Here is a 26,823-nt window from a genome sequence, read left to right on the forward strand (position 1 = left end):
TTTTGCGATTAACTCTGATTACTTTATTATAAAATGGATAATCATATCAATTATCGAGATTATACGATCCCTGCTATTGAACAGAGGATTGAAGATTTGTTGAAACGAAGAATGAGTCAGCTTTCTAAAGTACCACTTGAGCTTTCAGCAGAACAATTGGTAAGTAGGTTATTATAAAACAATTAATATTTATAAATTATTTTATTGCAAATGATTCAAAGATCTAAATAATTATTCCAATAGGCTGAGTATAAAGAATCAAGAATAGAAAGACAAAGTTCCCTTCGTTCAACCCATCGTCATATCCTAGAAGTTGTAGCTTTCATTTTAGATACTGATGTTTCTAGTTTGGAAGATGGTGTTGTTGATAGAAATGAATATCTTGAAGTGTTTAATAATTTTTTATCTGAAGGTGGATGTCGAACGATTATTATTCATTATCAACCGATGGATCCTCCACCCATCGGTATGAAATATGGACTCATAGAATTGATAATAATTTCAAAAATTCATGTTTTGTTTTGGTCATTTCAATGTGGAATGGTTTCAAAAACAATTTTTTGGTTATTATAGAATCAGGAAGATGGGACTCTAGTATGAAACATCAACAGGAGATCATACGTTGTTGTGTAACGGATGGAAAAATAGAAAAACTCTGTGGTAAAGCTGTGATAGTTTATCGACTGCGCACAGATGTAGAGTTTGAGTTGAAGCAATTGTTAGAGGTAACTTTATTATTGTGGATAAGTAACGGAATAAAATCTATCATCAGTTTGAAAATGGGAAAATTTAGGAAACGTATTACGCTTATCTTGAAGTTGATGATCAATGTAGTGGGACACTTGCAGGAATTTCTCAACTTATTTCACGCTTGAATGAGCCAGCAGTACAAGTAAACACACAATGGGGTGATTTGTTGAAGAATAGAGTTTTAGGGTTAAAAATAAGGAACAATTTTATCAGTGATTTCAAAGATTTTTGTAATTTTCTACAAAGTAAGGAATATTTTAGTATATTCAAGAAAATTGGTACTAAAAATGATTGAAAAATTTTTTTTAGTGGCACACAAAGATCTTTCTAGTATCTTAAAGTTCGATGAATATCAAGATGTTTTTGACAAATATGTTTCGACAATGGAGAATGTGATGGAAAGTGCAAAAAATTATGATGCTATTGTAGAGGTAGAAAATTGTGTTCGAATGTGGATAAAGCAAATAGAGAGGGTAATATTTAATATTTTAAAAATAATTTGGTATTTGTAATCCCAACGGTGTGGATTAATAATTTATATTTTAGGCTCTTGTTGAAAGCCAACAATTGCGTCGAGAGAAAGAAGATGTTGGACCAAGGGCTGAGCTTATCTACTGGCGCGGAATTCTCACGCGTTTTTCTCTTATTGTCAACTACATAAAACGTCCGGAAACCCAGATGTTTATGGCACTTTTAGTCCAAGCCAAATCCAAGCTCGTTAAAGTATTTATCATTTTTTCATACACTGAAAATTTCTCAATGATAAATAAAAATAAACTTTAAATTCAATAAACAGAAATGGAAAAAGCTAGATGATAAAGTTTCAACAGTCGAAATTCTAGCAAGAGATAATGTTAAATATTTAGATTCAATTGAAAAATTTACGAGACCTTTATATCAACTAGATCCAACGAAAATTGGCAGTCATTTACCAGCTCTCATGAATGCAATTAGAATGGTTTATTCAACATCGCGGTTTTTTAACTCTCAGGAAATGATTACTGCTGTATTTGCCAAGGTCTGAAATTGGTTTCACTAATTCAACAGTATTGGATACTATAAATCTCATTAGAAAATTACTTCCAGATCACTAACCAACTTATTATCGCTTGCAAAAATTATCTCACTGAAAATGGAACTCTCAACATCTGGCAAGAAGCAAGAGCTGCTATCATTTCAAGAATGAAAGATTGTATTCAATTATATGAACAATATTTTAAATGCTATAAAGTTATGATAAAAAGCATCGAAGAATCACCTGATGAAAAGCCTTTAGAAATTTCTGAAATTTATGTTTTTGCAAAATTCGATAAATTCAAAACACGATTAGAAAAAGTTAGTATTTATTCTGACATTAATAATAATCAAACTTATATAGTTGAACATTTTTCTAGCTTATTGAAGTTTTTGAAGCTCATATATCTCATTGTATTCTTCAAAGCTCAACAATACAAGGCATCGATCATTTTACAAATAAGTTCATGGGATACTTTACAAAAATAGCTACACAAAATTATGATCCTTTGAATCATCGACAACCATATTTTGATTCTGATTATGATGAATTCAAGAAGAACGTGACAGAAACAGAGTTGGAAATAAGAACTTTCTTCTTCAAAACTGTTTCGCTTACTCCGAATATTGATGAAGCGCTTCGTCTAGTTCTTAGGTACACATTCTGGTACTTTATGTTGATTTTCATACGTCTATTTCCTTGAAAGGTTTCAGAAATTGAATCTCCAACGGTTATGGATCGATCACAAATACTTGGAACTTGTGACAATGTATCAAACAGAAATAGAAACAGTGCGAGACAGATACAACGAAGATAGATCTTCTCCACCGTTACCTAGAAATACCCCACCTGTTGCTGGAAGAATTCTTTGGATTAGACAGTTATATAAAAGAATTGAAACGCCAATGAATATATTCAGACAACGAGAAAAAGTCATCACTCACGAAAAAATGCAAAAGTGCATCAAAATGTACAATGCATTACTCAAAGTTTTCGTTCACTATGAAGTCATTTATCATAAAGCTTGGTTTGATTCTGCTGAAGTTGTAGGTTTTACTTTAAATTTGCTTATTTAATTTGCATTGAAATTAATTTTAGGATAGAGTTTTAGCGACGAACGTTTTAAAATTCATTTATTCTTTTAATTATTTTTCTATATTACATTCAATATGAACTATTAACAAATTATTGGAAATAATTTTTTTTTAAATATGAAGAGTAAATTCTACCAACTTTGATTAATTAAATTGATGTCTAAGCTATTTGAAGATTGAAATTAAAGTTAAAAAAATGCTAACAGCATTTTTAAGTTGGTGTTGAAAATGATAAAACTAAATACAACCTAAAATCAATTAACTAATTTGTATGAAGAAACTGACTAAACTTTTATTCGTTAGTTTAAATAAGTTTTATAATTTTTTCAATAAACTCAGTAATTATCAGATTCACTTCACTGAGTTCTCAACTTATTTTATGTTTTAATTTCAATCTCCAATTGAGTTTGTAGAACTTACATTAGTAAAATTTGTCCTTTTCAAATTATTTAATACTTGTATTTAATTCAGATGAATTTAATTATTTAATCAATTCATTCCTTTAAATAAATCGTAACTTTGGAATAAATAATTACAGGTTCGATTAGCTTTGACATCGCCTCTGTTGGTTAAAGATCCTAAAGAGTATACCTACATAATTAACTTTGATCCGTATATTCATGAAGTCCTCAAGGAAGCAGATTATATGTCAAGACTGGGTCTCGAAGTGCCGGAATTTATCAAAATCATCTCGTTCTGCAAAGATAAAATATATTCATCATATGAGATTGTCAAGAAACTTGTACAAGAGAATGATTATGTCAAAAGTTCTATTCCCGAGTTGTTTCTAAAATTAATGCGTCCAGCATTTGTGAAAATGGACATTGCATTTCGACCATGTCTATCAGTTATCACATGGACATCTCTGAAGATTCCAGAAGTATGTAGTGAAATCAATCGCATTGTTCAAGATGTAGAAATATTTACGAAGAAACTAGTGGATACAAAAGAAGCAAGAGTTGAAGAAGTATTTAATACTATAGCTGGAACTCAATTAATTTATTTTCCTGATCAACCGTTGAGTCCAGCACAATTTATTTCTGAAAACTACGATATTGGTCGTGATATAGCAAAAGAATTGGAAACCAAATCTGCTGGAGCTGAGAATGCTGTTATTGGTATAATTGATAAATGTTTAAGTCTTATAACAGATCCGGAAGTAGAAGAAGATAAGTACCGTTGGCTCGATTCCGATCGAGTAATAAGACAAATTGGTTCTCAGGCAAGATTAACAAGGGGAACATTGGATGTTGGATATAAAAGTACTGATGAGTCAGCCAAAGTTAATTTAACTCGTATTCACCGTGATTGTATGGAAGTTTTTACTTATTTTAACAATAAACTAGTTGAAGCACTTGTTAAATGTACTAAACGTTCACTGGAGATGTTGAAGAAAAGAATTGGTACCCTAGAGTAAGTAGTAAATGGAAAATTTCGTTGAATATATTATTACAAAGTAGCAATTTAAAATTTTCCAATTATTTCCAGTGATAGTACTAAAGGACGACAAACGCCCTTGCTGCTGACTCACTTCATACTGCAAATACCTAATATTATATTGTCACCTAGTATTGAGGAACTTAATAACCATGTGAAGACAGTTGTAAAAAATTTAATCCAGATACATGATGGTATTATAATGTGGGGACAAAGACACTCACAACGAAAAAAAGTCACTAAAATTGGTGTCGAGAAAACTGGTGGTAAAGTTTTACATGAATACATGAATAAAATATAAACTACTTCAGTTTTTTTTTGATACTTTCTACAGATCAAGATAATATGGAAACTTATTACCAGGCAATTGTGGAACACAAAAAAATTGTTCGAATCACCATGAGCTTTCAAGCAGCAATCCTTGTATTACGAGATGATATTAATCATCTGAGACAAGTAATTTAATTCTTTATAAAAGAGCAATTATATTTTTCATCTTTTATTGTTGAGAGAAATAAAATTCTTTTATTTGACTTGTTGAAAGATTTACATGAAAAAATATTGTCATGTTTGGGCAGAAGATAGAGAATCTCAGATCGAGCAGTTCATTAATAAAGATCCAAACCCTGATGAAATAAGAGAAAGATTTGTTTTCTACGAAAATTTAGTTACCGAGATAAAAAACCTTCCAGTTTATCATATTATTGGTCCCGTTGAAATCAATATTGGTTTGTATAGAAAGTTTTAAGAAGTTTCAATACCACTGATTAATGTTGGGCTATAATCAAATCATTTAAATCAATGAATCAAAATTTCAGATAAATTGAAAACGGGTTTATTAATAGAAGCAATGAGTTGGAAAACAACCTTTGGTAAAGTTCTGAGCAAAATGTACGAAGAAAAACTTACATATATGCAAAATTATATTTATGAAAGAAACAAGGTACTAGGAAGATCGATAAATGATTTGGAAGATGTTCGTCTAGCCATGAAATGTTTAGATCAGATAAGGGAAGATTATATATTCTTAGACACAAATTTGATGATGATTGAAGAAACTTACACTCTGATGGCGAAATTTAATATTCCAATACAGCAAGAAGATCAAAACATCGTTGATAGTTTACGATACAACTTTGGCAACATGTTACAAAATGTATCAACGTTTACTTGGGATTATCCATTATCAATAATTCAGCGTTTTAATAGTTTAATTACACTAAATTTTCTTCCGATTAACAGGCCAAAGAAGTTCAGCAAAAAATATGTGAGATGCAAGAACCATTGAAGAAGGAATTGATCGATGGTGTAATGGTTTTGAAAAAAGATGTAGAAATTTTCGATGATGATTTTAAACATCACGGACCTAAAGAAGAAGGAATTCCAGCTAAAGAAGCTAGTGAACGGTATTTATTATCAGGAATTCCTTTTATCCGAGTGCTGAAATGGGAATTTAGTTATTTACGTTTTGTAATTAAATTTATTGAACAACTTAGCAGTAGTACATTTTTCAAAGTTAGGTTTTTAATTGATAATTTGATAAATTTTTATTATACCGCAGTATTAATTAAAGGTGGTACAATTAAATACATTGTACATAAGCAAAATGCTACGATAAAATATGCATAGCGTGCATGTAAAAATCAATTTTTTGTATTTAAGTTTTTATTAATTAAACGATAAGATAAAAGTAATACACTGATATTAATGTCTGTTTTGCATGAAGCATAAAAATATTTTTTTCACAAATGAACTGGATTTAAGATTATTTAATACTTGAAAGATGTACTAAAGGTTTGCTGAATGTTATTAATTTCTTAAGAATCTACCATTTTTTTACATATGTTTACTTTCAGTTTTACCTCATACAATTCGTTGTTAATTAAGCAGTTCTTACTTGCTTTCCAAACTTTCCATTCCAGAATTCGAATCATTTAAATGAACTATTTTAGTTTATCGTAATTTGTGTTTATTACATAGAAGTTTCTTCTTACAAACTTTTCTTGCGTTTTCATCACCCACTTAAAACTTTAACTTTCTTTCTTCGTTCAATTACCTTTTTTTTCTCTAACTTTTTTCATATTTTTACCTTTCATTCTTAATTATCCGACTATTAATGTAAATTATCAAAACGTTTTATTTTATATGTGTTTTTTGGGCTTTTTTATAATGCATTTTGTTTTTGTTAATTTTGTAGACTTATCCTAGCTCAGGCACGTTGTGATGAATTATGGGAACGTTACCAGACTTACAGCAGTGGAGAAGCTCTTTTTGGTTTACCACTTACAGAGTATCCAGCTCTGCATGAGCGAAAACAAGAGATAAATTTGCTGCAAAAATTATATGGACTTTATTTACAAGTTATGCGTACTATTGATGGATACTACGAAATTCCTTGGTCTGAGATTGACATTGAAAAAATTATTGCTGAACTTGCTGATCTCAGAGATAAGTAAGTTTTTCATATTATAATTTCATCAATATTATATAAAAAAAAAATAAATGTAAAGAAATAACAAATGGAAAAGATAAGATTGAAAAATAATCAGTTTTGAAAATAAATCATTTTAGATGTAGAAGATTACCAAAAGGAATGCAAGATTGGCCAGCCTATATTGATTTAAAAAAGAAAATTGATGATTTTAATGAAACTTGTCCATTACTTGAGCTGATGGCCAATAAAGCAATGAAAGATCGTCATTGGGAGAGAATGTCCAAGCTTTGTGACTACGTGTTCGATGTTGAATCGGAAAATTTTACGCTGGCGAACGTTATGCAAGCTCCATTATTAAAATTTAAAGATGATGTTGAGGATATTTGTATTAGTGCAGTAAAAGAGATGGAAATTGAGAGTAAACTTAATCAAGTAATTGCAGACTGGGCAATTGTTGACTTGCAGTTTGCTAACTTTAAACAAAGAGGCGAATTAATGTTGAAAGGTATCGAAACGATGGAGATAATTAGTCAACTAGAGGATAGTTTAATGGTCATTAGTTCCTTGATGGCTAATCGGTTTGCTTTCTGATTTTCTAATGAGTTTATTAATTATTTGATAAATTGATTGATTTATTTTCGATTTTTAGGTACAATGCTTTCTTCAAAAAAGATATACAAAACTGGCAAAATAAACTGAGTAATACTTCAGAGATTTTAGCTACGTGGTTGACTGTACAGAATTTATGGGCATATCTGGAAGCAGTTTTTATTGGTGGAGATATTGCTAAACAGCTTCCTAATGAAGCCAAGCGTTTTAATGTAAGTCATGAAGTGTAATATAAAAAGTAACTTTAATAACGAAATTAAAAAGCGCATTCATGCTATTTTTCTTATGACATTCTTGATTGATAAAAATGGTTATAAATATTTATAAGAAGTATGAAGAAGTAAATAATTAACAATTTTTTATTATTATATTTTATAAAGTCAATGTCCTTTTTAATATTACTTGGCATTTATGTTGCATTCTTTTGATAGATTTTGTTGGAAATTCTTGTAGCTAAGGTTGTACAAAGTGACTTTACTTGTCAAAGTAGTTATTTTATGACTAAATAACTTTTCATATGTTCACTCCTTTCTGCACGTAACATTTATGATTTTCAGTATAGTTGGACAGGAAAATATCTTTGCAAAATATTTTAAACTTCAGAAAATGTTTATAAGAAAATAGTAAAAAGGATGGTATTAATGTCACGAAAAAAGAATTATTCGTTGAATTTATAACAAGATAAAATTCCAAATAAACAAATCGAAAAAAAATAACATTACATACCGTTCTCTAAAAATTGTAAAATATATTAAGTAAAAAAATTCTAAGCATTCCGACAGATTATGTTGAAATTAAAAAATGATCATGCTATGAATAATTTTTAATGAAAATTCACAACAAATTTTCAATATTTTCGATAAAATAAAATCTTTTAATATTAATTCATTCATGAGATTCTTCTTTTAATTTGCAAATTCATGAATTGTTTTTTTTTTAATTCATAAAAGTTAATTATTAATTTATTTTATTATACAGAACATTGATAAATCATGGGTAAAATTGATGTATCGAGCTCGAGAGACCATGAACGCTGTAGAAACATGTACCGGGGATGAAACTATGCAGCAATTTTTACCACATTTATTGGAGCAGTTGGAATCTTGTCAGAAGTCACTCAGCGGTTATCTAGAAATGAAACGTGTGATTTTTCCAAGATTTTGCTTTGTGTCTGATCCAACTCTGTTGGAAATTCTTGGACAAGCTGCTGACATTCATACTATTAATAATTATTTAGATGGATTTTTTGATAACATTGCAAAGGTTTCTTTTACAATAACCTACATTAGTTCAACTAAACGATTTGAATTATTTATTGATTTTTTTTAAATTCTAGCTGGAGTTTTCAGAGGCAGATTATGATAAAATAGTGGCAATATATTCACGAGAAGACGAGAAAATCGTCTTAGAGAAGGAAGTAACGTGTACAGGCGGTGTAGAGAATTGGTTGAATGTTCTTCTGAAAATGCATCAACAGTCTGTGGGCGGAGTTATATCACAGGGGCTTCAACGATTGTTAACTCCAGAAACGAGTATCTTGACTTTAATAGATGATTCAATTCTTCAGGTAATAATTCACTGATCATTTTAGTTTTATTATCGAAAGCGCAATTGAATAGATTCGCTCAACTATTTTACGATGTCGTCTGCAAGGAATAAAAAAATCATAAAAGAATTCTCAGACGTCCCCGACAATTTAGGTTGGTTTATTGGCACTTCAAACTCTGTGGACTCGAGATTCAGAAATAGCGATTGTTGGATCAAGAAGTGATAAAATGATAATGAAGAAAACTAACCAGTGGTTTTTAGATTTACTCAACGGACTCATTGAAGTTACTGTAAAGGATCTCAGCCAGTATCAGAGGGCCAAGTACGAAGCACTGATTACTATTCATGTTCATCAAAGGTAAAACTTAACGTTTATTTCTTTTGTATGTAAATTTATTTGAACATTACCTGATTATATAAATTTTCAGAGACATTTTCGACGAACTGTGTCGAATGAAGATTAAACATATTTATGACTTTGAATGGCTCAAACAAGTGAGATTCTATTATAATGACGAAACAGAGGATGTTTTGATCAAAATCACCGACGTCACGTTCACATACCAAAACGAGTTTCTAGGTTGCACTGATAGACTTGTCATCACTCCACTCACGGATAGATGTTATATAACACTAGCACAAGCTGTCTGTATGTTTCTGAAATGTTGATAATAAAAATGAGATAAACTAACGAACAAGCAGATTCAATTATTCATTTGATTCAATTATAAAGAGTTTGATTTGCTTCAGGGATGAATTTTGGAGGAGCACCAGCTGGACCGGCAGGAACTGGAAAAACAGAAACAACAAAAGACATGGGAAAAGCTCTTGGGAAATATGTCATTGTATTCAACTGTTCTGATCAAATGGATTTCCGTGGACTTGGACGAATATTTAAGGTTTACATTTTATAATGTAGTTCAAGTAGGAAAATCAATCTACATATTTTATATTTATTGAAAATGTTTTCATAAAAATTCTGTGAATAAACGAAACCATTATAGTGAGGTTTTATTCTTCCAATATAAATGAAACTGTAAATATTTCAGGGCTTGGCTCAATCAGGCGCTTGGGGATGCTTTGATGAGTTCAATCGGATCGAACTGCCAGTTCTGTCTGTAGCAGCTCAACAAATAGCTATTGTTCTCACCGCACGGAAAGAAAAGCGAACTAATTTTCTTTTTAGCGATGGCGAAACATATTCTATCGATTATGAGTTTGGTATTTTTATCACGATGAATCCAGGCTATGCTGGTCGACAAGAATTACCAGAGAATTTGAAAACCCAATTTCGCAGTGTTGCCATGATGGTTCCAGATAGACAAGTAATCATAAATTTATTTTTATTCTTTCACTTAATAGAGACTTTTTTCGCAACATTCTATAGCTGTTATCTTAATTATATTATACCGCAATCAGAAATTATTATTAAATGTTATTTTAATGAATAAAAGGATTTTAATAACAATATAAATATGCTCAGATCATAATAAGAGTGAAGCTAGCAGCCTGTGGATTTAAAGAGAATATTGTACTCTCAAGGAAATTCTTCACTTTGTATTCTCTTTGTGAAGAGCAATTGAGTAAACAAGTACACTATGACTTTGGACTCAGAAATATATTATCTTGTTTAAGAACACTCGGCGCTCAAAAAAGAGCTCATCCTGGTGAATCAGAAGAAACTACTCTCATGAGAGTTCTTCGGTAAATTAAAACTTTTCTTTCGTTTCCTTTTATCTTCAATTAAATATTCACATCAGAGTAATTTAAATATGTATTTTTCAGAGCAATGAATTTATCAAAATTAGTTGACGAAGATGAACCATTGTTTCTGTCGCTTATATCAGATATGTTCCCAGGTGTTAAATTAACAACTCAAACATATAAAGAATTACAACAGGGAATAGCAAAAGCTACGGATGAACTGGGAATAATAAATCCTCCAGAGTGGAATTTAAAAGTCATTCAGTTGTACGAGACATCTTTAGTACGTCATGGTTTGATGGTATTGGGACCAACAGGCTCAGGGAAAACTCGATGTATGTGGACTTTGATGAAAACTTTAACGGAAATGGGAATACCTCATAAGGAAGTTCGAATGAATCCAAAAGCTATCACAGCTCCTCAAATGTTTGGCAGACTGGATGCTGCAACAAACGACTGGACTGACGGAATATTTTCAACTCTTTGGAGAAGATCAACACAAATAAAGAAAAGCGAAAACTTGTGGATTGTTCTTGATGGTCCTGTGGATGCCGTTTGGATTGAAAATCTCAATTCTGTGCTTGATGATAATAAAACTTTAACTTTAGCAAATGGTGACCGCATTATAATGGCACCCAATAGTAAACTTGTTTTCGAGCCCGACAATGTTGACAATGCTTCTCCGGCGACGGTGTCACGCATGGGAATGGTCTTTATCAGCGCCTCAGTGTTAAAATGGTCCCCAATACTAGAGGTGACATGCTACACAAGTTAGGTTCATACCATGGACCTTCTATTACTTGTTTCACTTGACTCTCTTTGACATACTATCATCGCCCGCATGCTCTGAAGCTTGATTTTGTTTGCTCTAGGGTTGGCTGAAGACCAGAGCTACTCAGCAGGCTGAAATTCTGCGGGAATTTTTTGATAAAATTTATGAGGATGCTCATAACTTTGTTCAAACAAAGCTTGTTAACAAGATGAAGCTTCTAGAAGCTATTTACATCAGACAGTGCATTGATTTATTAGATGGACTCTTAGCAAGTAAATATATTATTTATAAATATTTTTTTTATTTTTCTAGTATATAAAAAAGTATTAAATTTTAATAAATTAAATGGTAATTTGAAGCTCAAAAAGTTTAATCAGTGAACATCGATTTTTATGCTTGATGTGTTTCCTTTAATATTAACAGAAAAAAATATCCTGAATATTTGAAAGCATTTTTTTTACATTTAACACAAGCTTTAGAATTTAATGAAGAAACAATGAGTGCTTGTGACACTTTATCTTGATTTTTTTTTATTATGGCAATTTGTAATAAAAAAAATTAATGAATAATTTCACTATTGAATAATTTTACGTTCAGAATGGTCTGAGTTTTATGCCAATTTATTTTTTTTTATAAAAAAAGTTATATAAAATTTGATCACAGTTTCTGTATTTTTTCATCTGTCATATTCTAAAAATAAATGAAATTATTCTTTAATGAGTTATAAATATTTAGTAACGTATACATAAATTTGCATAATAAAGTAAAAAAATTTTGATTACTCATTATCTGTAATTAAAAAAAAATGACAATGCTATTATTTTCTGATGTAAAACTTTTATTTGAAAACATTATATAAATCTTCTAGTAAAGATGATAATTTTAAAATTAGAGATTAAATTTTTATGCTTCAATGGCACGTTTCATTGTAATTACCACGTATTATAAAAACATAATTTAGTTAAGTGATAAAGAATTAATGTCTTTACATTTTTATATAGTCCATTACTCATAAAAACTTTACATACCTTTTCAGGAACTTCCGTTTCCTCTGACCTCGAGAAATTATTCCTCTTCTCTCTTATGTGGAGCCTCGGTGCTGTGCTTGAATTAGATGGAAGAAGTGCTCTTGAAGAATTTTTTTTAACCCATCCATCCAAACTAAATTGGCCTAAACCTGTGGTGTGTAATAAATTAACATCATCTTAAGAGATAAATTTCAAAGAATCTAATCTATGTTAATTCTGGCACAGGATGATGAAACGATTTTTGAGTATCTTGTCTCAGAGGAAGGAAAATGGATACACTGGAACCAGATGGTACCTAAATTCGAATACCCAACTGATCATGTGTTAGATTACTATACCATATTGGTTCCAAATGTGGATAATACGAGAACTCTATTCCTGATGGATATCATTGCTCAGCAAAGCAAGGCAGTATTACTTATTGGTAAGAGCAATAAGGGGTAGTTTCCCTTTGTCATCAGTTACGTGCCATAAATTATCACAATACACTACTCACCATAGTTATTGATTGACAAGATTTATTTATCTTGTCCAAGAAAAGACTAATTTTACAATAATAAAATTCAACATTTTTATAATAATTTCAAAAATAGATAAAACGTCAAGTAGTACCTTTTCTTTCCATTCTTATACTAGAAAAACTAGTGGTCTATAAAAAATGATGAATGATCATAAATCTAAAAAAGTTCAATCTCGCCAATGTTTTCTACTTCATCAAAACGAAATCATCTTTTTCTAAGATAAAGTTATCAGAAAACGACTTGTAATATAAAGTTTTTACTCTAACTCTTTAGCTACGTGAGTTGTGTATTTAAAATAGCAATTGTGAAATACTTTATACCTAAAAACATGATAAATACGTTCTCAACTTCGTGCATTCTACGCAAGTACAGTAAACGTTTTATGAAACAAACGAAACTTTTGAATGTCTTTCATTACATCTGCTCAACATACTCATTAAAAGAAATTAACAAGTTTCATAATAAAACTATGTATAAGAAAACTTGACATTCTACATGAATATTATTTTAATTAGGCGAACAAGGAACAGCGAAGACAGTTATGCTTAAAAGTTTTATGTCGAAATACGATCCAGAATTTCACTTGAGTAAATCTTTCAACTTCTCATCCGCATCAACTCCTAATATGGTTCAAGTATGCTCATCTTTCTTAACTACGCTTCTATCGTTAATTAATTAATGAATTCATTAAACTCTTATTAACGCACAGCGAGTATTCGAAAGTTATGTAGAGAAACGAGTAGGAACTACTTATGGACCACCGGGTGGCAAAAAGATGACTGTGTTTATCGATGATATTAATATGCCGGATATCAACGAATGGGGTGATCAAATCACTAATGAAATAGTTCGACAACTGATGGAATATGGAGGATTCTATTCCTTGGATAAACCTGGAGATTTTAATTATATTCAAGACATTCAACTTCTTGCTGCAATGATCCATCCTGGTGGAGGAAGAAATGACATTCCTGCTCGACTCAAGCGACAGTTTAACATTTTTAATTGCACTCTTCCATCAAATAAATCCATGGATACGATATTTCGATCGATTGGTGAAGGATATTTCTGTGACAGTAGATTTCCTAAAGAGATCGTTCAATTCTTACCGAAATTGATTCCTTTAACTCGAGTGCTTTGGCAACGAACAAAGAGCAAAATGTTACCCACTCCAGCCAAGTTTCATTACGTATTCAACTTGCGGGATTTGTCTCGCATTTGGGAGGGAATTCTTCGGATTGGGAAAGATGAATGTACCACTCCTAATACTTTGTTAAAATTATGGAGCCATGAGTGTACTCGTGTTATTTCCGACAGGTAACATTTAGTGTATTTTATTAGAACTAGAATAGTTTCTAGAGAAATAAATTTAAAAAGAAATTAATTAATTATCTTTATAGATTCACCGATTCTGAAGATAAAACATGGTTTACAAATACAATGCATCAAACAGCTGAAGAACTTTTAAAAAGAGATTTTCAATACTACCACTCAACGGAGACGTACTTTGTCAACTTTTTGCGAGAAGCACCAGAGCCAACAGGATTTGAACCGGAAGATTTCGTTTTTGATGCTCCAAAGATTTACGAAGAGATTCCAAAGTAATATTAGAATTCACGAAATTTTTATGTTCTTTTAACTCACAGCATAGTTAAAAAATAATTTATTCCAGTTTTGAAACAGTAATAGGAAAAGTTCAACAATACATGGAACAATTCAACGAACTAATTAGAGGAATGCATTTAGACTTGGTATTTTTCCATGATGCATTAGTCCACTTAATGAAGATATCCAGAATTCTAGGAGTACCACGAGGTCATGCAATGCTAGTTGGAGTTGGTGGATCAGGAAAGCAGAGTTTAACAAGACTTGCATCTTTTATAGCAGGCTATAAATTTTTTCAAATAGTCCTCACAAGGTAATTACGGGTTTTCTTGATGTTGATGAAGAATTATTCAATTTTTATGGATTTTAGAGCTTACAATATCGGAAGTTTATTGGAAGATATTAAAAGACTCTATTATGAAACTGGAATGGGAAACAAAGGTCTTACTTTTATCTTCACTGACAATGACATAAAGGATGAAGGCTTTCTTGAGTATCTAAACAATGTTTTGAGTGTTGGAGAGGTTGCGAATCTCTTTCCAAAGGATGAATTGGATGAGATTTTAACAAATCTCATTCCTGTGATGAAAGCAGAAGATCCAAAAAGACCACCTACTCAAGAAAATCTCTATAGTTACTTTATATCACGAGCAAGAAATAACCTTCATATAGTTTTATGCTTCTCTCCAGTGAGTAATTCTCTTTGAAACTTAACTTTAAAGTCAGAAAAGGATATTAGGGATATTTTTTCAATTCATGTCCTTGGGGGTTTAAGAGTTGTTAATTTTTTAGTCTCTTATGCACTTTGAATTTACTTAAAATTAACATATGATATATATTTTATTCTACTCGCAGAAAATATAATAAGTTTTATGCAGTAAAGACATATTTCTTGGGTTGTAAATGAATTATTCGTCCGTTAATCACTAGAAACAAAATGGATGGTTTTTTTCTGGGTCAGGCAACATCTTTATGTGGACATTCATTTAACAAAAATTATTCAATAATTTTATTCAACAAAAGATTGCTTTAAATTGTAAATTACTTACTTTCATGATTCTCATTCATAATTTTAAAATAAATAGTAACTTCTATTCACTTCGTTCTTTGGAGCATATCCATATTGAACTCAAGTTTTTTCGCGATTCCCCGATTACCTTTGGATTTATGAACTTGGCCTACATTTACATTCGGGTTATTGACTCGTCAGCTGTAATTTATCATCTCTCTTTAATACGGGTTGATGTCGATCAGCCATTCTATTATGCTGGTGGGATTAAAAGTCTTCTGATATGTATATAATTACAGATAATGATGGTTAATAGCATTATTCTATAGATTTTGAACAATAATTATTAAAGTTTAATTATTGTTTTCGAGTCGGTTAATTATGTTATTTCTTATACAAATAATATACAATTAATTGATTAATTTATAAATAAATCCAAAGAGATTTAAACCAAATCTACCGCACAGTTTCCTATTTATTAATATTCTTTTAATCTAAAACAAAAAGTTTTAATGAAATGGAATTCATTTTGTAAAAAAGTTTTAATTGTTTAGAAAATTTTTAATTTATTTAAGATAAAATATTTTAATAATTGTATATTTTATTTTCATACAACTTTTTCATTAAACCTTTAAAACTAAAGTTTGTGTATGAAAGCTCATTAAATGATGGATAGTTTCTAATATCATTTGAAATAATCCTAGACAACTTAATATTTTCAATAAAAAATCTACTTTACAACTTCAAAATGTTTAAACAACAATGTTTGACTTTACCTTAAAATTTTTGATACATCTCTTGCAGATGTAAACTGTTTATTTGAAGAGGAATTATGTTACTATAATTAGTAAAGTTTGAGGATTAATTAACTCAACTGACAAAGTTATAATTTTTTTTTGGCCTTAACTCATTTTTAGGTAGGCGAAAAATTCCGCTCGAGATCATTAAAGTTTCCTGCATTAATCTCTGGATGTACAATGAATTGGTTTGCCAGATGGCCAAGAGATGCTTTGTGTGCGGTTAGTGAACATTTCTTGCAAAAGTTTGGTGTCGTATGTTCTGAAGAAATCAAGCAGGAGCTTATTAACGCCATGGGAGAAATTCAAGATGGAGTGAATGATACTTGTAATGAATACTTTGATAGATTTCGCCGGCGTACTTATGTAACACCCAAGTCTTTTCTTTCCTTTATTGATGGTTATAAACAAATTTACAAGCAACACCTGGACGAAATCAATACTCTTGCATTTCGAATGAGTAACGGTTTAAGTAAACTTGTAGACGCCGCAGCTCAAGTAGACGAGTTGAGGAAAGTTTTAGAGAAAAACCAAGAAGAAATTGCAGTGAAGAATGTTCAAGTAGAAAAGGTATATATTTATTGATATAAAAGATAGGATTTACTGAAAGTTTGTTTTACTTAAAAATTATAACTTCTAATTAGTTTTTTACTGCAGATTCTTGTAACAGTGAATGAAAAAAAAAGCGATGCCGAAGCTGTGAAAGATAAAGTACAAAAGTCAAAAGACGAAGCAGAAGCTTTATTGCAAATAATTTCTGAAGAAAAAGCTATTGCTGAAGAGAAACTTAAAGCTGCTGAGCCAGCATTGTTAGAGGCTGAAGAAGCGCTTCAAGTAAATGCTCATTTTCTAAGATTGAATAATAGGAATAAATGAATTGGATACTATTTTATGTTAATTTATATTTTATTTTTCTAGACAATAAAATCAACTGATATTGCTACTGTTCGCAAGCTCGGAAAACCTCCATATCTTATCACTCTTATAATGGATTGCGTAATAATTCTCTTTGGTCGTAAATTAGATCCCGTCAAACCGGATTTAGAACGTCAATTCTTGATACCATCGTGGTCAGAAGCGTTAAAAGTCATGGCAGATGTTAGATTTTTATATCATTTACGTGATTTTCAAAAAGATAATATTAACGCTGAAACCGTTGATCTTATGAGACCATATTTGGATTATCATTTGTATAATTATGAAGCTGCTAAACAAGCTTGTGGCAATGTCGCTGGTCTTTTGCAATGGACAATTGCCATGACGAAGTTCTATCAAGTCAACAAAGACGTGCTGCCGCTTAAAGTATGTCAAATTTTTTTAAATTTAATTTCACAATGGTGAAAATATTTTAATGATATCAATATGATCATGTGATTATGAATGATGAATATTTTAAGTTGAAAAAAATTTGTTGCGTTGATAATTTAAAACTAGATTAAAAAAAACCTTACAACGATGTTAACAAAAGCAATTTAAAGGGGAAGAGACAAGCTATACACCATCACACTTAAAGGCAGTAGCTTTTTTCACTTTACAAAGGCATTGAAAGTTTATTGAAAAATACTTTTTTTTTAGTCGATTACATTACAGTGATAAATTGAAAATACAAAAAAAAAATTAAAAGTATAAAGCTTCAATCAATATTTTTCAATGTCAGAATTAAAACTATTTTCTTTCCTCTTTGAAACAAAAAAAAAAGCTTTTTATGCAAAAGCCATTAAAAGATCTTGGAATACATTTGAAGCTTTCTATTTTACATTTGTGTATTTTCTTTGAAATATTTAATAAATTCTTCTCATTGCCTAGGCCAATTTAGTTGTTCAACAGAACAAGCACGACAGAGCCAATAAGAATTTAATGGATGCACAGGAGGTATTGAGAGCTAAGGATGAAGATTTGCAAGTAATCCAAAAGGAATTTGATGGTGTGATGGCTGAGCGTCAGGTGAATTTTAATTTAAATTAATTTGCACTAATTTTCAATCATTTACCGAATAAATCTTTCTTCACTAGAAAATCGTAGATCAAGCTGAAGCATGTCAAGCGAAAATGGATACTGCGACAGCATTGATTGAAGGATTGTCAGGAGAGAGAATTAGATGGACAAATCAACTAGCCACGTTTAAATCCGAAACTGAACGACTTGTTGGAGATGTTTTAATTTTAACTGGCTTTCTCTCCTATTGTGGTCCTTTCAATCAAGAGTTTAGAGTATTACTTCAAAGGCGATGGTTGAATCTTTTGCATGCCAAGAAAATTCCTGTGTCTTCGAAAGTTAATGTTGTCGACTCTTTATCAGACACCGCAACGGTAACAACTTTTTTGGAAATCTTTTACTACTTCAAACTTTCAGAATAAAGTACTTTAATTTTATTTTTAAATTCTCATCCTTCAGACTGGTGAATGGAATTTGCAAGGACTTCCTAATGATGAATTGTCTATTCAAAATGGTATTATTGTCACAAAAGCAACAAGATACCCTCTTCTGATCGACCCACAGCTACAAGGAAAAGCATGGATTAAGAACAAAGAAAAGGAATTTAATTTACAAACAACCTATCTTAGTCACAAGTACTTCAGAAATCATTTAGAAGACAGTATTTCCATCGGTCGTCCTTTATTAATTGAAGATGTTGCGGAAGAATTAGATCCTGTGTTGGATAATTTGTTGGAGAAGAATTTCATAAAAATAGGCACATCGTGGAAAGTTAGATTAGGAGATAAAGAAATTGATGTTCATCCAGATTTTCGTCTATATATAACAACTAAATTACCAAATCCAGCTTATACTCCGGAAATTTTTGCAAAAACTTCTATTATCGATTTTACAGTTACAATGAAAGGTAATTATGACAAAAAAAAACAAATAATTAGCTTTAATTATAATATCATACGTCGGTTAGGTTTGGAGGATCAACTTTTAGGAAGAGTAATATTAACCGAAAAACGTGAATTAGAGACAGAGAGGACGCAATTAATCACGGATGTCACGATGAACAAGAGGAAGATTAAAGACTTAGAAGCAAACCTCTTACGCAAGTTAACCACAGTGCAAGTGAGCAGATTGTTAAAGTTTTATTTTTGACTTTTTGGCTGCTAATTATTGATAATTTTTTTTAATAAAAGGGTTCGTTAATCGAAGATGTTGAGTTGATGTCAGTTCTTAATACAACAAGAAAAACTGCTGCTGATGTGACACGGAAACTTGACATTGCACGAAATACAGAGGTAGAAATAAATGCTGCTCGAGAGGAATTTCGACCGGTAGCAGCAAGAGGAAGTGTACTTTACTTCTTGATATGTGACATGGCACACGTGAACTGCATGTACCAGACGTCTCTGGTGCAATTTTTAGAACGTTTCGATCTCTCTCTTGCACGGTAATTTATTTTACTTACTTCTCTGTTTTCATCAACTTTGTTGGTTTTTACTTTATTTAATTAATCGAACTGACCATTTTAATTAGGTCTGAAAAAAGTCCTGTTACTTCGCGGCGAATTAATTTTATTATTGAATATTTAACTTATGAAATATTTAAATACAAAGCACGAGGATTATATGAAAATCATAAATACATGTTTATTTTGCTGATGGCATTAAAAATTGACCTACAACGTGGATCAATATCACATGAAGAGTTTCAATATTTCATCAAAGGCGGTGCTGCACTAGACCTTAACGCTGTTCAGCCAAAATCATGCAAATGGATCACTGATATGACATGGCTTAATCTAGTTGCATTATCGTCGTTACGTCAATTTCAATACATCATATCTCTTGTTGAAGCATCAGAAAAAGTTTGGAAAAATTGGTATGATAAAGAGGCACCAGAAGAAGAAGTTATACCTGATGGGTTTAATAATTTGGATACATTTCATCGTCTATTAATGATTCGGTAATTCATTCGTTTTCCGTATTTGACTTTTAAACAAAATTTATTAACTTTCAGTAGTATACTTATATAATAATTACTCGCTAACCTGTTAACATTATCAACTCAACTTTATTAATTGATACCCTCTAGCTATAGAATATTTCTATTGATCTTATTCTTCACCCACATTTACTAACATAATTTGATAACATTTTTATATCCAATAATCTTTAATTTTAAATTAAATTGAGTCATTTAGTAGGTTTATTAGAGTAAGTAAAATGAACTTTTTGACTTTTACTTAAAATGAAACTAACCATAATTAATTTTACAGAGCTTGGTGTCCGGATAGAACGCTTTCCCAGTCTCGAAAGTATATTGCTGATTCTCTGGGTGCAAAATATGCAGAGCCTGTAATAACGCTTTTAGATATAATGCTCGCTGAGTCTAGACCAAACACGCCTATGATCTGCTTCCTTAGTATGGGATCAGATCCCACACCGAGTATACATCAATTAGCGAGAAAATTGGAAATACCTTGTCGAAGTATCTCCATGGGACAAGGACAAGAAATACATGCCCGAAGATTATTGAACAGAGCAAAAATTGAAGTAAATAATATTTTTAAAAAATCCTCGTAGATTTTGCCAATTATATATTGGCTGATAAATTATCATTATAAATATATACCTATCAAAAAGAACATATTAATTATTAAATAATTTGTAAACATTTTAAATTTTCTAAAATATTAAATTAAATTAATTTCACAGGGAATTTGGGTTTTACTTCAAAATTGTCATCTAGGGCTGGACTACATGAATGAATTAGTTGATTTCATACTAGAAATGGAAACGCCCAATTCGAATTTTCGTATTTGGATTACAACTGAGCCACATCAAAATTTTCCGATTTCTCTGCTTCAAATGTCTATTAAATTTACATACGAGCCGCCCCAAGGTATATGTTAATGAATCTTTTTGCACATCTCTCTAACTGGAGCACCAAAATGACAAATGAATCTATAGGTATACGGGCAGGCTTGTTAGCGACGTACAGTGGTATGAATCAAGATATGTTGGACCAGTGTGACGCAGCACAATATATACCGCTCGTTTATACTATTTCGTTCTTGCACACTATCGTACAAGAGCGAAGAAAATTCGGTCCTCTTGGTTGGAATATTCCTTACGAATTCAATTCAGCCGATTGGCTTGCCTCTTGTTTGTTCATAAATAACCATTTAAATGACTATGACCCCAAACGTGGGATAAGTTGGCAAACAGTTAGGTAAGGCATTTTAGTAGAGAACAATACTGAAAATCAATCAATATTTTATCGTTTATATTCTATTTACTTACATATTTGTTTAGATATATGATTGGAGAAGTTCAATATGGAGGAAGAGTAACTGATGATTATGACAAACGTCTTCTTAATACTTTTACAAAAGTCTGGTTTTCAGAGGCATTATTTTCCAAAGAATTCTTTTTCTACACCGGATATCATGTGTTAAGTTTCAAACAAGTCACGGAATATTTGGCAGCATTTGAAGAAATGCCGTCTATTGATCCACCTCAGGTTTACGGACTTCATAGAAATGCTGACATAACGTAAGTACTCAGTAAATACTTTTTATGAATCCACTAGACACAAAAAAATTTTTTATGTCATATTTTTTAACTAAAGTTTAACTTTAATATATTTTATTGTATCATAAATTGTATTTTTATTAACTATAATTAGTCTTTTTGCATAAATTAATTATTTATTTAATTCTTAAAATGTAATCAGTTAGAATATTATTAACTTAATTTTAATTTACATACCAAATTATTTTTATGTTAACTAAAGCAAAACTTACGCATAAAAATCTTGTATTTAAATAAAGCATTTGAATTAATTTACTTGAAACTTGCATACAGATATCAAAGTAGAACAACGCAAGATATATTGGACACAATAATATCAGTACAACCAAAAGAGTCGTCTTCAGTTGGATCTGGAGAAACAAGAGAAGTAATTGTTATGAGACAAGCAAAAGAGATGTTAGAAAAACTGCCACTTTCTTATGACCCATTTGAAGTAAAATCTCGTTTGCAAGCTATGGGTATTACACAATCAATGAATATATTTCTTAAGCAAGAAATTGATCGTATGCAAGTAGTTATTGAACTTGTACGTTCTATGCTAACGGATTTACTTCTTGCGATAGAAGGAATTATAATAATGAATGAGGTATCATTTAGTTTTTATCTCTTGTACATTGTGTTATTTAAAGATAAATTTGTATTTTTTGCCCTCAACAGCAATTAAAAGACGCTTTAGACAACATTTACGACGCAAGAATTCCTAAAGTTTGGCGTCAGCGTTCCTGGGAATCGTCTACTTTAGGTTTTTGGTTTACCGAATTACTCCAAAGGAATCAACAATTTTCAAACTGGATTTTTCGAGGTCGTCCACATAAATTTTGGATGACTGGATTCTTTAATCCGCAAGGTAAACAGAAAAATGTCAAGAATTAATAAAGAAACTTAAGAAAAACTTCTTATGTACAAAAAACGTATTTTAATTAACTTTTTGTCAGTTTTTACAAGTCTTTTCAACTGGTCTTGCATATTTTAGTATTATAGACTCTCCAAAAATCCACAAAAATCTGAAGCTACTACTTTAAAACTCTTGAGAACATGTTCAAATATTTGTTGAAGTTAATGTTTAAATTTTCATCTAGAGTAACTGCAAAATACTTTTTTTAGAGCATTAGAATATTTAAATGAGTTTAAAAATAAATCATTTTGTAATAAGTTTTTCTAGGATTCGATGCCCACAGAGTAAGAATATTTGCTTTTAGATAGTTAATCTTTAGTAAAGCACTGGTTTAACTGAGTTAGTCTCTATTATCTCTTGGTGGTGTTAATCTTTTATCAACAAATGAATATTTTATCTACTAAATCCTTTTCTTATACTATAAAAGTGACATCAACAACTTTCATGTATTTAAATGAAAGAAAGATTTGCATTTTTCGATAAACTTTTTATCTATTTTAAATATTTTTAGGAAATAAAAGTAATTGATATCATTTTTCATATAATTTATTAGAATTACTATAAAGATTTAAAGCACATGTTTACATTCAAAAATTGAAATTCTAAATTTTTAGTATATTTGCACATGGCCACATATTTTATCAGAATTTAGAGTTATGGTTTAAACGTGCACTTGGAGTGTAAACCGTGCATTGTTTGGCCAACCTTAGAATATCAATTTTCAAACGAGTATTCACTCTGTAACACAATTTCTTGGGCTGAACTATTGAAATATTTCCAATTTTTTTTTTTCTAAATTTAATCATTTGCTATTTCTATAAAAACATATATTATTTTCACAGGATTCCTAACTGCGATGCGGCAAGAAGTCACTCGATCTCACAAAGGGTGGGCTCTTGACAATGTAACTCTTCACAATGAAGTCACTAAGTACATGTTTGAAGAAGTGAGAAATTCACCTGCTGTGAGTAATACTCTTAACCCAATTCACTCACTTGTACAGATGTAAAAAATTTATTAAAAGAAGAAAAAAAAAAAGGGTTTAAATCTGACAAATAGTGTCAGACTTCTAAGAAAATAGATCTGCTAAAGATATTACGATTCGTCCAACTTCTACAATATATTACCAGTACTAGTATCGCCTTTTACTAGTACCATAAAATATGTGTCTACAAAGAATGCTTCATGAACAAAAATAATATCAATAGTATCTAGAATCGATACTTAATGTTCACTAATAAAATACATTACTACAAGCAGTAGTCTAGGGAGAACAAATAATAGGCGGTAAGGTTTTTTGTTCCCCATAATGTTGATTGTTAAAATATTTTGCAGGAAGGAGTTTATGTATACGGATTATATTTGGAAGGTGCTGGATGGGATCGAAAGAATAACAGATTACGTGAATCTTCTAAAAAAGTTCTCTACGTCAACATGCCAGTCATCCACATATTTGCATTGTACAATAAATCGGGAAAGGATCCAAAGCTTTACCGGGTACGAAGCAATTTATTTAGTTGTTATGAATCACAGTCCCACGATAAAAGTTCGTTTGACAAGCCGAATGTTTTAATCTATCTAGTGTCCGGTGTACAAAAAGCCCAAGAGAACGTATGTGTTACTGGTGACCCCATTGTGGCTTCAAACAATCAAACCACCGGAATATTGGATCCTTCGTGGTGTTGCGCTACTCTGTGATAACAAATAACCGTCATGTATGAAATCATAATGATTAAAATTTTTATTCTGTCATAAGTGGAATTAGTAGAGGGTGGAGAATTAGCATGAGTGTTCTCTGTCCCCTATATCCAACTAGACCGTTAATAGTGGTCAATTGCCCATTCTCATGGCTAAATTCATGTAATTGAGCTAACACACATTAATCAAACTGCGCCTCATTTGCTAGGGGAATAGTCCAAATTGCTTTTGTTGCTTGCTGTGTCTTTCCATTAAACTAACTATCAAAATCCTTTCTAAGGGATTGAATTATGTTGGATCATCTGAAATTCTGTTTGACATCATATTGAAGTGCGAAAGAATTTTCATTTATTTTCACTGTTTATTTCTGAGATAAATAAAAAATTTTGCCCTTTGAAGAATCATTCATTACTTTAAATGAGTTTTAGGTTTTTCATATAACTTTTGATTTAGCTCATTTATCATGTTTTATTTTTGCTCTGCATGCTTCATTTTTGCACCTTTTTAAATGAGTATTGCCATGCAGTTGACATGAAGAAAAATAAAACTTAGTCATACACATTCTTATAAAATAAAAGTCCTGTAATTTTATCCCACTAGATAAAAATGACGTTTTCATTTGTTATCTTTTGTGACTGCTAGGGCTTTGCCAAGTTTTTATTTTTTTGACGTTTGTTATCTGCCTTATATTCTTTTTAATATTTTTAATGAATATTAATTTATATTTTACTCTCAACAAATATCTTTCAACAGTTTATTAAGTTATTATTATAAAAATTATTTAAAAAGGTGATTTTTTAAATTCACATAAGTGATTTATTACTTGACAGATTAATTAATCGCAAGATTATGCACAATCAAAGAATCGTTGGTTTTCTATTCAATCGGAAATGATCTCATCTGTAGCTCAAACAGAACATGCTATTATATTTTAGTAAGCATACCAAGATCTCATTAGGAATATAAATCATATCCTCAATCCCTAGAGATTTCCATATGGGTTACTTTAGGAATGCAAAGTGTATCCTCCATTTGCAGGCGTCACAAATGGAATTTCCGGGCCTGCTCTGCATCTCTGTGATCTATTGTCTTCACCGTTCAACTAGTAACAATGTTTTAAGAAAATTAAAATTTATCATTACTTGCTAATTATTTCAAAGCTATATAAACTTTGATACAATAATTCATCATTAGCACTTTTTAAATAAAACTGTTGAAAGGGTGAAAAAAAATGGAAAATACAAGCTTAAAGCTGGATAGATTGAAAAGAAAAAGAAAATTATAAAGAAGAAATTTTGAAATAAACTTCAGGTTTTAAAGTCTTATAATTTCTCCTTTATAAACTTATTCTTCCTTTTTACTTACAGCAATTTGCATTCAAATCTCATCTTCATTCTAAGTCTCATGAACTCTATAAATATCTCAGTTGTGTTTTTAGAGTTCCCGTATGCTGGATGAGTAAAACCTTTCTTTCAGTCTTTTCTTTACCTAGCACGTTTTTTTTTTGTTTCATCTATCCACGAAAGTCTTCTTTTAGTCCGCAAGCTTTGCCCAGAAGCTTTTTGGCACGCGTGAAAGTGTTGACCCTTGTAATAAGCCTTCAAGCTGTCGTCCATGGGTACTTGTGGTAGTACAGTCCCAAGTATGTTGAAAAATAGGTAGTAAAAAAAAGAAGGTAAAAAAGAACATGTAGGTGGTGTAGAGTTTGTAGAGATACAAGAATATTATGTGAGATGAGAATTTTTTTAGATTCCAATTTGAAGGATTATAATTCCGAAGAATCAAAAATAAAAAGTCAGTATGATTTAAAGAGAAAGAGGAAAAATCATGAAAAAGGAGATCTAAAAGTACGTGAGACTGTTAAGGATCAAATTTTTATTGTCATAGAACTGTTATAACACACTGTGGAACATTCAATTGTGCTATTTGGTATGTTTTTTTTTTATTTGATTTAAAAAAGAAGAACAATAAAGAGTATGATTGAAAGAGGATTTAATTCAATATATTTTAGTTTAATTAATATTATAAATATTTGAATTATTTATTGCAATTTGGATGAAATCCTTTCAGCTGACTATCATCCAAGAACTTGAATCAAAGAAAAACGGAAAGATCAAAGATTTTTACATGTAATATTCCTACAGAGCTTTTCATATAAAAGCTGAACCAAATAGAAATACAAGAAGCAGCTTGTGAACATAAATTAGGAAGAAGAATCCAAAAAAATTGAAAACATATTCCAATTTTGTCATCTGTTTTCTGAACATTATAAATGGAAATCTCTTTGCTGTCTTCATATATTCCAGTTATGTATTTATTTCATACATAGAAGGTATATGCTTTCCTTTATTTCCTTTTGTTTATTATTTTCATGGATATATT

General features: G+C 30.7%; 1 protein-coding gene across 1 annotated transcript; it reads left to right on the top strand.

Moving 5' to 3' along the window:
- The first annotated feature begins 33 nt into the window (after positions 1 to 33).
- On the top strand, positions 34 to 24,487 carry kl-3 (dynein heavy chain 8, axonemal kl-3). The gene is made up of 53 exons (XM_035083959.1): positions 34 to 159; positions 244 to 466; positions 574 to 725; positions 794 to 995; positions 1,060 to 1,223; positions 1,297 to 1,473; positions 1,547 to 1,768; positions 1,837 to 2,085; positions 2,145 to 2,419; positions 2,472 to 2,811; positions 3,398 to 4,272; positions 4,348 to 4,562; positions 4,631 to 4,752; positions 4,841 to 5,024; positions 5,115 to 5,452; positions 5,539 to 5,702; positions 6,494 to 6,748; positions 6,868 to 7,308; positions 7,380 to 7,551; positions 8,318 to 8,602; positions 8,676 to 8,906; positions 9,040 to 9,245; positions 9,316 to 9,536; positions 9,638 to 9,786; positions 9,937 to 10,212; positions 10,371 to 10,591; positions 10,673 to 11,345; positions 11,464 to 11,635; positions 12,400 to 12,545; positions 12,617 to 12,815; positions 13,428 to 13,546; positions 13,622 to 14,229; positions 14,313 to 14,513; positions 14,585 to 14,830; positions 14,888 to 15,206; positions 16,444 to 16,893; positions 16,981 to 17,157; positions 17,242 to 17,625; positions 18,130 to 18,267; positions 18,336 to 18,632; positions 18,718 to 19,165; positions 19,226 to 19,377; positions 19,449 to 19,702; positions 19,789 to 20,217; positions 20,531 to 20,807; positions 20,970 to 21,156; positions 21,225 to 21,486; positions 21,570 to 21,809; positions 22,122 to 22,434; positions 22,506 to 22,695; positions 23,586 to 23,707; positions 24,079 to 24,240; positions 24,326 to 24,487. The coding sequence occupies exons 1-53, from the start codon at positions 34 to 36 to the stop codon at positions 24,449 to 24,451; spliced, it is 13,776 nt and encodes a 4,591-aa protein (XP_034939850.1). The 3' UTR covers positions 24,452 to 24,487.
- The last annotated feature ends 2,336 nt before the right edge of the window (positions 24,488 to 26,823 follow it).

This window comes from Chelonus insularis, unplaced genomic scaffold (genome assembly GCF_013357705.1).
Source record: "Chelonus insularis isolate UGA/USDA-ARS -01 unplaced genomic scaffold, ASM1335770v1 contig_377_pilon, whole genome shotgun sequence".
Classification (NCBI taxonomy): Eukaryota; Metazoa; Arthropoda; class Insecta; order Hymenoptera; family Braconidae; genus Chelonus; species Chelonus insularis.